This window comes from Carlito syrichta, unplaced genomic scaffold (genome assembly GCF_000164805.1).
Source record: "Carlito syrichta isolate Samal-C Ts95f unplaced genomic scaffold, Tarsius_syrichta-2.0.1 Scaffold301890, whole genome shotgun sequence".
Lineage (NCBI taxonomy): Eukaryota > Metazoa > Chordata > Mammalia > Primates > Tarsiidae > Carlito > Carlito syrichta.
Genome location: NW_007245986.1, coordinates 216,070 through 226,910, shown reverse-complemented (window position 1 = coordinate 226,910; position 10,841 = coordinate 216,070). Strand labels below are relative to the sequence as shown.

Sequence of the window (10,841 nt, the reverse complement as noted above, 5' to 3'; positions counted from 1 at the left end):
AAACAGCATTCTCAAGGTTTTTTAACCACAAGTTGGCCTGACTAGTTTTCCACAATGTTACACCTGGTGTTTACAATCTGTGTCAATTATCCCCTGTCAGGGAGAATGAGCTTCAACGTTTGTAAAACAAACGGCCTCTAGGGCTCAAGTCACCTTAGTCACAATCCCTAACCAGAAGTACAAACCTCCTTAACAAAGGGAAGTAAAGCCAAGGGTACCCTAATCAAGAGTATACTTTTAACAAAACAAATCCTTCTTTTACTAAACACTACTCTTTGGTAAAAATTATTTTTTCCATATAGAGCTTTTTACATCTTCCAACTCCTAGGTTTCCAGTGGCGAGATCGAGAGTGGAGATAGAAGAAGGGCCGATAGCTGCCCAGAGTTGCCCTGCAACCTAGGGTCTTCGGCCTTCCGGACCCTGTCAACGTGAAGGCCTCTGAGGCTGGCTCCCGACACATAACTTTTGCTTTGTCTACTTTTCTGTCATGTTCTCCAACATCTACTTTGTGGCCCATGATCTACCTTGCAAGCAGTTGCAAAGTAAAGTAATAGTACATGATTTATGGCAGTAGCTCAGTAAATGCTTGTTGAATTAGACAATACTAAGCAAGATAAAATACTTGAAATGACATACACCTGTACTTTAAACAGTATTGCTATACGTGTTGAGAATGTAGGATTTCAGTTAGTTCCCTACATACAAACCTTTAAGTTGCAATCTTTCAAAGACACAAATGTGCATTTGCATGTTCAGTCACATAAGTTAGCTCACGTGTCTGATGTATATTGTCATGTATGTGCATCCTCTATAAGTGGTTGTGCTTTTCTATACTTTATTGTACAGTACTGTATGGAGAACAGTAGTACAATGTCTTTATTTCAAGTCCAGGAAGCAAGTGTAAAAGCAGTGGGTTGTTATGGCTAGTACTATATAGCCAGTTGCATTAGTTTGGTACCTAGGGCAACTTTGTTGAACTTATGAACAAATTGGACTTAAGGACATGCTCTTGGAATGGTACTCGTTCATATATAGGGAACTTAATATATAAGGAAAATTTGTGGAATAAAGGGGTTAGATTTTTAATTCATTTAAAAAGGGAAGGATCTGATTTTGCAGTTAAATTTGATTACAATAGAGAAGTGATTGTGTTTTGTTTTGTTTTTTAGTCAGAGTCTCACTCTGTCGCCCAGGCTGGGGTGCAACGGCACGCTCATGGCCACCACAGCCCCAACCAGCTGGGCTTAGGTGATCCTTCCACCTTCTATCTCAGCCTTCGAAGTAGCTGGAACTACAGGCATGCACCACCAAGCCTGGCTAATTTTTTTTTTTTTAATTTGCTGTAGAGACGAGGTCTGGTCAAGTTGCCCAGGATGGTCTTGAACCCCTGGGCTCAGGTAATTCTCTCACCGCAGCCTCCCAAAGTGCTGGGATTACAAGTATAAGCCACTGTACCTGGCGAGAAATGGTTTTTGGTTTGTTTTTTTTTTTGAGTTGGAGTCTCACTCTGTCGCCCAGACTGGAGTGCAGTGGCCGCTCCCGGCCACCGCAGCCTCGACCTGCTGGGCTCCAGCGATCCTTCCGCCTCAGCCTTCCAAGTAGCCGGAATTACAGGCATGTGCTACCACGCCCAGCTGATTTTTTGATTTATTGTAAAGATGAGGTCTCGCTGCCCAGGCGGGTCTCGAACCCGCGGGCTCAGGCAATCCACTCACCTCAGCCTCCCAAAGGCGCGGGATTACAGGCTGAGTCACCGAGCCCAGCGAGGAATGGTTTTTAATAGTCTTTTTTTACAGCCCCCAGAAGATATCAGCTGTATTGCATGGAACAGACAAGTGCAGCATATTTTAGCATCAGCAAGTCCTAGTGGCCGAGCCACTGTATGGGATCTCAGAAAAAATGAACCAATCATCAAAGTCAGTGACCATAGTAACAGAGTAAGTATATGATTGATTTGTGATGAACATGTTGTATTTCTGCTTTAGGTATTCCTATATTGTTTGTCAGAGTTGACCACAAATCGTCTTTTTGTAAGTCAAATCCTGTCTTTAATCAGTTATGGTGGAATGAATATTTTTTTTTTTTCCACCAGTAATAAAATTTGTAATAAGCCATGTTGGATACTAATGATGAAAGAAGAAATTAGTTAATCCAAGGACTTGTTCCATGATATAGTGGGAACTTTGCTTTGTAGCTGGTTTAAAACATTGCAACAACTTTTATTTTTTTTGAGATAGGATCTCACTCTGTTGCCCAGGCTAGAGTGCAGTGGCATGATCCTGGCTCACTGTAGCCATAGCCTTCTGGGCTCAAGCGACCCTCCCATCTCTGCCTCCTGAGTAGCTGGGACTACAAGTGTGTACCACTATACCCAGCTGATTTTTTATTTTTATTTTTTGTAGAGACGAGGTCTCACTGTATTGCCCAGGCTCGTCTTGAACTCCTGGGCTCTAACGATTCCCCCCACCTTGGCCTCCCAAAGTGCTTGGATTCTAGGCGTGCCTGTCCTGTAGCAACTTTTAAGTTCGTCTTTAGCTTTTCCTAGAATGTACAAATTTTTCCTGTTGGGAATTTTATGACTGTGAAAGTGAAATTGTAATTTCCAAAATCCCAGCCTCATCTCTTCCTCTGGTTACATACTACTTTCTTTTCTTTTCTTTTTTTTTTTGAGTCGGAGTCTCACTCTGTTGCCCAGGCTGGAGTATAGTGGCATGCTTGCAGCCACTGCAGCCTCCACCTCCTGGGCTCAGGTGATCCTTCTGCCTCAGCCTCCCAAGTAGCTGGGATTACAGGCACATGCCTGGCTAATTTTTTGATTGATTGTAGAGACAAGGTCTCACCAAGTTGCCCAGGCTGGTCTTGAACCCGTGGGCTCAGGCATTCCTCTCGCCTCAACCTCCCAAAGTGCTGGGATTACAGGAGTGAGCCATCATGCCCAGCTTGGTACTGTTAAAGTGAGCTTATATCTTAATATCACCTGTCTAGTAGACATTGCTATACTACACATTAACTTCTTAGCCTTACAGTGTTCTTAATTTTTTTTGTCATTGTTAAAACATAATTTCAACACAGTTTATACCTTTGTTTGTTTGTTTTAAATTATATTAGGTAGCTTTTCATTTTCTTTTCTTTCTTTTTTTTTTTTTTGAGTTGAAGTTTCACTCTGTTGCCTAGGCTAGAGTGCAGTGGCATGCTCATGACCACCGCAGCCTCAACCTGCTGGGCTCAGGCGATCCTTCTGCCTTAACCTTCCAAGTAGCTGGAACTACAGGCGCACACCACCACAACCACCTAATTTTTTTGATTTATTGTAGAGATGAGGTCTTGCCAGGTTGCCCAGGCTGGTCTCAAACCCCTGGACTCAGGCAGTCCTCTCAACTCGGTCTCCCAAAGTGCTGGAATTATAGGCTTGAGCCACCTCACCTGGCCTTGGTTTTTCATTTTCAAAAAGAAGTTTGCTGGCCAGGCTCGGTGACTCAGCCTGTAATCCCAGCACTTTGGGAGGCTGAGGCAGGTGGACTGCCTGAGCCCGCGGGTTTGAAACTAGCCCAGGCAACTTGGCGAGATCTTGGCTGTACAATAAATCAAAAGTAAGCTGGGTGTGGTAGCACGCGCTGGTAGTTGTGGCTACTTGGAAGGCTGAGATGGAAGGATCGCCGGAGCCCAGCAGGTCGAGAATGTAGGATTCCAGTTGTGGGGTGGCCATGAGTGTGCTACTGCACTCCAGGCTGGGCAACAGAGTGAGACTCCAACTCAAAAAAAAAAGAAGTTTGCCAAAGTCAGAATACATATATAATTTTAAAACAACAGTAACAAGAAACTATATGGAAGAATAGTCCTTCAGAGTACTGTTTTTCAAATGAATTAGGAGTATTAAAAGAAGTTTCAGTGGAGTAAGTCATACCATAAGCATTTTGTGGAACTTTTTTTTTTCTTTTTTGAGTAGGAGTTTCACTTTGTTGCCCAGACTGGAGTACAGTGGCATGCTCGTGGCTACCGCAGCCTCAACTTACTGGGCTCAGGTGATCTGTCTGCCTCAGCCTTCCAAGTAGCTGGAACCACAGACATGCACCACTACTTCCAGCTAATTATTATTTATTTTTTTGAGCTGGTTTCTCACTCTGTCGCTCAGGCTGGAGTGCAGTAGCTTGCTCACAGTCACTGCAGTCTCAACCTCCTGGACTCAGGTGATTCTTTCACCTCAGCCTTCCAAGTAGCTAGAACCACAGGCAGGCGCCACCATGCCTGGCTAATTTTTTAAAAATTTTTTTTATTGTAGAGATGAGGTCTCGCCAAATTGCCCAGACTGGTCTCGAACTCGTGGGCTTAGACATTCCTCTCACCTCGGCTTCCCAAAGTGCTGGGATTATAGGCGTGAGCTACTGCACCCAGCCTAATTTATTGATTTATTGTAGAGACGAGGTCTCGCCAAGTTGCCTGGCTGGTCTCGAACCCCTGGGCTCAGGCAGTCCTCTTGCCTCCTCCTCCCAAAGTGCTGGGATTATAGGCATGAGCCACCGCGCCTGGCTTGTGGAACATTTAATAGGATCTCAACTTCCAGGTAATTCTCAAGATTAATTTATTCCACATGAAAATTTAATGTAGTTGGGTTTTGTTTTATTTATTTATTTATTTTTTGAGTCAGAGTCTTACTCTGTCACCCAGGCTGGAATGCAGTAGCACACTTGTAGTCAGTGTCGACCTACTTGACTCAGGCGATCCTTCCGCCTCAGCCTCCTAAGTAGCTGGAACTACAGGCATGTGCTACCATGCCCAGCTAATTTTTTGATTTATTGTAGAGACGAGGTCTCGCCACGCTGCCCAGGCTGGTCTAGAATCCATGGGCTCAGGCAATCCTCTCGCCTAGGCCTTTCAAAGTGCCAGGATTATAGGCTTGAGCCACTGCGCTGGGCCTGTTATGTTTTTTTGAGTCGGAGTCTCACTCTGTCACACAGGCTGGAGTGCAATAGCATGACTATGGCTCACCGCAGCCTTGACCTCCTGGGCTCAGGTGATTCTCCTGCTTCAACCTCCTGGTAACTGAGACTACAGGTGCATGCCACACTCAGCTACTTACAGTTTCAACTCATTTTTGGAGTAGAAGTATTTTGGACTAGAACAATTTGGGGTGTATCAAAAGCTGGATGAATTGAAAACATTCAGGCATTTTACTCTTAAGACTACTGTTTAAGGCTGTTTAATAACATTTAGTAATTTTATGTTTCATTGTGTTTTTAAAAATAATCTGAGCCTGAGCTGATGTTTTTTACTGTTTGTTTCAATAAAGGCATATTTCTCAAATTTTATTTAGGCTTTTCATAAAATAATTTGGTTGATAACTTGTGAGCCTTTGCTGTCTGCAGATGCATTGCTCTGGGTTAGCCTGGCATCCTGACATTGCTACTCAGATGGTTCTTGCCTCTGAGGACGACCGGCTACCTGTGGTCCAGATGTGGGATCTCCGATTCGCCTCTTCTCCTCTGCGTGTCCTGGAAAACCATGCCAGGTATCCTGCTGAGGTTCCAGGAACTTGATCCATTTATTTTCTAAAGTATCTTTACTTCTTGAATTACCAGAGTTTTTTAAATTGGTGAATCTTATTTTGTCTCTATCATATAAAAGGCAGTGTAAGTGGTTTGTTTTTATTTTAAGCAATGGTTATCAGATTTTCTATACTAAAAAATGGTAGTCAAATCATAGTATAACAAAAGTGTGTTGGGTGCCGTGACTCATGCCTATAATCCCAGCACTTTGGGAGGCCGAGTTGAGAGGATTGCCTGAGACCATGGGTTCGAGACTAGGCTGGGCAACTTGATGAGACCTCATCTCTACAATAAATCAAGAAATTAGCTGGGCATGGATGGTGGCGCTTGTCTATAGTCCCAGCTACTTGGAAGGCTGAGGCAGAAAGATGACCTGAGCCCAACAGATTGAGACTGCGGTGGCTAGGAGCGTGCTACTGTCCTCCAGCCTGGGTGACAGAGTGAGACTCCAACTCCAAAACAAAACAAAAATGTGTTAAAGGATTTTCCACTACTTCAAGTAATAATTAACAGATCAAAATTCTAGTATACCACAACATTTTGGGACAACCCTTGAAATGTGTTACATAATTTGATCTTTTTAGGATCATTATACTTATGAACATGAGTCTTCTGTAGCATTTAATGTCAAGCACTATCTTTAGAGCTTGTTTTATTTCTAAGTTTTTGTTGTCATTTATTTATTTAGTTTTGTTTGTTTTGTCTTTTCAGTTAGGATCTCACTCTGTCACCTAGGCTGGAGTGCAGTGACTCAGGCCAGTAATCCTAGCACACTAGGAGACCACATGGAGGGATTACTAGAGCCCAGGAGTTCTAGACCATCCTGGGCAACACAGCAAGACCTTTTCTCTACAAAAAGAAAAATTCAATTTTTTTAAAAGGAATTCTTTATATGCCTTGAAATTCTTGATATTTTGATTTTGATTGGATTTTGAATGGGGGCAGTTATTGATTGATAAAATTAAGGAAGTTTGTATATGGGAAGTATATTAAAAATAACATTTGTCTATATAATAATAGATACTTTCAGTCTGAAATTGTATTATAATTATATGGGAGAATGTTCTTATCCCACGAGGTAAATCTTGGGGTGATATATCTTGATATCTGCAATTAATTCAGAGTGTTAATTGGCATGTCTAAATTGTCCCAGTATTGGGTGTGTGTGAATGGGCCCTGTGATGGAATGGAAAGTGGGATAGCTTCCCACTTTGCACCTTTAGCTGCCAGGATAGGTTCAGCCACTAGCAGCCCTGTCCTGGAATAAACAATAAATAGATTGGAAAATGAATGAATGACTTAATACAAATTATTGTAAAATCAAAATTTTTGACAAACATAATCATTCAAATGCCTGACAATGAACAACATGTTACAAAATTGCTTAGTGAACCTGTCATGTTGGTTGGCTCTTTTTTGTTTTTTGAATCCAGTCTCTCTGTCTCCCAGACTGGAGAGCAATGGCATGATCATGGCTCACCACAGCATTCTGGCCCCTGGCCATACTTCCACCTCCCTCCCAAGTTGCTGGGGCTACAGACAAATGCCACCACACCTGGGTAATTTTTTTATTTTTGTAGAAACTAGGTTTTACTCTGTTGCCCAGACTGATCTCAAACTACTGGGCTCAAGCAGTCCTCCTGCCTCAGCCTCCCAACGTGCTGGGATTACACATGTGAGCCACAGCATCCAGCATGGTTGGTTGTTTTTCAACTGCACAGTGGTTGAGGTGATCCTGAGAATTTTTGCTTTGCAAACATTTATTTCTTCACTTAACCCATCACCACTGCAACCACTGTCATTCACTGATTTGCCAAAAATTGGGTAAATAATTCTCTTATACTCATCTTTCTGAAATGTATATATAGCTCACATTTAATTTCAGCATTTAATATTAGTAGTGATTTGGGTCATTATTTAGAAGTTTCACAACATTTTTGTGACCAGAAATATACAGTAGAAATTTAGCTATTGTTTATATCAATTAGCCTATGGTAAAAGTGGTTTTGTTGTATGTCGTTTTGCTTAAAGTGGCAATTTCCAAGAACCTACTTATGATAAGTGAAGATTTACTGCAGTTAGATTTCGTGCCTTTCCATAGGTAAAACATTTTATTGACTACATCTAATTTATATATATATAATATATGTATATATACAGTCTCTATATGGTTTTTATACAAATAGATAATTTATACCTTTAGTTAGATAACTTTTTCATTAATTGTATATACTGTATAATAGTGGGGAAAATTCTGCAACATTTTTCTTTACATATTTTCTCATTAAAATGTGGTGTGTAATTTATTATTAAATAAATCCATGTTTTTGAGCTTTTGCTTTTGTTTTTTTGGTATCATGCACTACTCTATAGTGAACATCTATGCCTTTGAGTGATCAAGGAGCATACACATTACTAAATTGCCTCCTAACATATTGCATTTGATTATACTTTTCTTAACAGTATGTGAGTCTCCAAAGCCTAGGGATCAATAATTTGAGATTTGCTTTTCTCAAGATTAAGTTTCCTCATTTCTTTGTGTTTTTATAGGGGAATTTTAGCAATTGCTTGGAGCATGGCAGATCCTGAATTGTTGCTAAGCTGTGGAAAAGACGCTAAGATTCTCTGCTCCAATCCAAATACAGGAGAGGTACAGGGAGGAATGTTTTTTATTCTTATAGTGCTTTGCTGTCTTCATTTTCTCAGTAATATAATTTGATTAAGCTGGGTGCAGTGGCTCATTGCCTGTAATCTCAGTACTTTGGCGGGCAGAGACAAAAGCATTGCCTGAGCCCACGGGTTCAAGATGAGCTTGGGCAACATGGTGAGATCTTGTATCTACAATGAACCAAAAAATTTGCTGGGCATGGTGACACATATCTATAGGTCTGGCTACTTGGAAGTCTGAGGTGGAAAGATCACCTGAGCGCAGCAGGTTGAGGCTGTGGTGGTCGTGAGCATGCCACTGCACTCCAGCCAGAGTGAAACAGTGAGACTCCAACTCAAAAAAAAAAAAATTATACACACACACACACACACATATACATGTAAAATTTGGTTAAATGAATTTTTGAATGTGATTAGTTATATATGCTTGGACTTTGAAGGAAGAAACTTTTAGTGCATGCTGCAAGTAAAAAAATAGTTATTTTTGTTCAATTTCAAATTAGTAATAGAGAAGTGACTTTTTTTTTTGAGTTGGAATCTCACTCTGTCACCCAGGCAGGTACACCCACAGCCTCGAACTGCTAGGCTCAGGCAATCTTTTTACCTCTGTCTCCTGAGTAACTGGAACTATAGGCATGCACCACCTCCAAGCCCAGCTAATTTTTTGATTTATTGTAGAGATGAGGTCTCGCCATGTTGCTCAGGCTGGTCTCGAACTCATGGGCTTAGGCAGTCCTCTCATCTCTGCTTCTGAAAGTGCTGGGATTACAGACGTGAGCCACTGCACCCAGCTGTTTTTTGGGGGGATTTTTTTTGAGTCGAAGTCTCACTCTGTCGCCCAGACTGGAGTGCAGTGGCATGCTCCCAGCCACCACATCCTTGACCTGTTGGACTCAGGCAGTCCTTCTGCTTCAGTCTTCCAAGTAGCTGTACCTACTAGTGCGCACCACCACACCCAGCTAATTTTTGGATTTTTTGTACCAACACAGTCTCACTATGTTGCTGGTCTCGAACCCATGGGCTCAGGCAGTCCTTACTTCTAACTACCAAAGTGCTGGGATTGCCAGCATGAACCACTACGTCTATCGACAAGTGACTTTTAATATCTATAAGCCTACGTACATATCAGGGATAAGCAGGCTAAATACCTTTTCACTTAATTCTGTTTCTTTTTTTTTTGTCTTTTTGAGTTGGAGTCTCTCTCTGTCACCCAGGCTGGAGTGCAATGGCACACTTCCAGCCACCTCAGCCTCGACCTGCTGGGCTCAGATGATCCTTCTGCCTCAGTCTTCCAAGTTACTAGAACTACAGGCATGTGCCACCATCCCCAGCTAATTTTTTTTTAAATTTAATCAATATTTTTTATTATGGTTTTGTGGGGTACAGTTAAGGGTTAGGCGAACAATTACGTTTCATTCAGGCACCTTGTTGATAAGAGGTGTTTTTCCATCCCCAGACAGATATTTACTACTGTTAATCTAATTTTTTGATTAATTGTAGAGATGAGGTCTCACCAAGTTGCCAGGCTGTCTCAAACCCTTGGGCTCAGGCAATCCTCTCACCTCAGCCTCCCAAATTGGTGGAATTATAGGCTTGAGCCAATGCGCCCATCCCAATTCTGTTTCTTATAAAAGAAAACATTTTAAATGTCACATGAAGTCAAAGTTTAGTTCACTTGACTTATTTTTTTAAGGCCTAAAATGTTGCTCCTATGAATAGCTGTCACCACCATGCTAACTTAGAGTTTTCAATGATTATAACGTTGTAAAAGCCTGGGCTTAGTGGCTCATGCCTGTAATCCCAGCACTTTGAGATTCAGACGTGAGAGTATTGCCTGAGCCCAGGAGTTCAAGTCCAACCTGGGCTACATGGCGAGACCTTGTTTCTACAATAAATTAAAAAATCAGGCTGGGTGCGGTGGCTCAGCTTGTAATCCCAGCACTTTGGGAGACTGAGGCGAGTGGACTGCCTGAGCCCGCAGGTTCAAGAACCATCCGGGCAACTTGGTGAGACCTTGTCTCTACAATAAATCAAAAATTAACTGGGCACGGTAGTGCACGCCTACACTTCCAGCTACTTGGAAGGCTGAGGCGGAAGGATCACTGGAGCCCAGCAGGTTGAGGCTGTGGTGACCAGGAGCATGCTACTGCACTCCAGTCTGCGCAACAGAGTGAGACTCTGACTCAAAAAAAATAAAAAAAACATTGTAAAGATTTCAGATAACCCATTTTCTATTGTTTTTTCTGTATCTTTTTCTTTCCAAAGAAAACTGTTACTGCCAAATTCTGTTAGAATTCTGCGAACTGTGTGTATAGCACATGTTTTCTCTCCTGATTAAAAGCCGGGCTCGGTGGCTCAGCCTGTAATCCCACGCCTTTGGGAGGCTGAGGTGAGTGAATTGCCTGAGCCCGCGGGTTCGAGACCCACCTGGGGCAGCGAGACCTCATCTCTACAATAAATCAAAAAATCAGCCGGGCGTGGTAGCACATGCCTGTAATTCCAGCTACTCGGAACGCTGAGGCGGACGGATCGCCAGAGCCCAGCAGGCGAGGCTGCGGTGGCCGGGAGCAGCCACTGCACTCCAGTCTGGGTGACCGAGTGAGACTCCAACTCAAAAAAAAAAAAAAAAA

The 10,841-nt window shown here is 42.3% G+C and overlaps 1 protein-coding gene across 11 annotated transcripts in view; it reads left to right on the top strand.

Moving 5' to 3' along the window:
• Positions 1-10,841, top strand: part of SEC31A (SEC31 homolog A, COPII coat complex component) — an 85,311-nt gene that overhangs the window by 20,234 nt on the left and 54,236 nt on the right. For all 11 annotated transcript variants that reach the window (XM_008055596.1, XM_021711165.1, XM_021711163.1 and 8 more), the window contains 3 exons: positions 1,798-1,938; positions 5,365-5,507; positions 8,095-8,194. In XM_008055596.1, the coding sequence (XP_008053787.1) occupies positions 1,798-1,938; positions 5,365-5,507; positions 8,095-8,194 (384 nt within the window). The remainder of the gene's footprint in view (positions 1-1,797; positions 1,939-5,364; positions 5,508-8,094; positions 8,195-10,841) is intronic.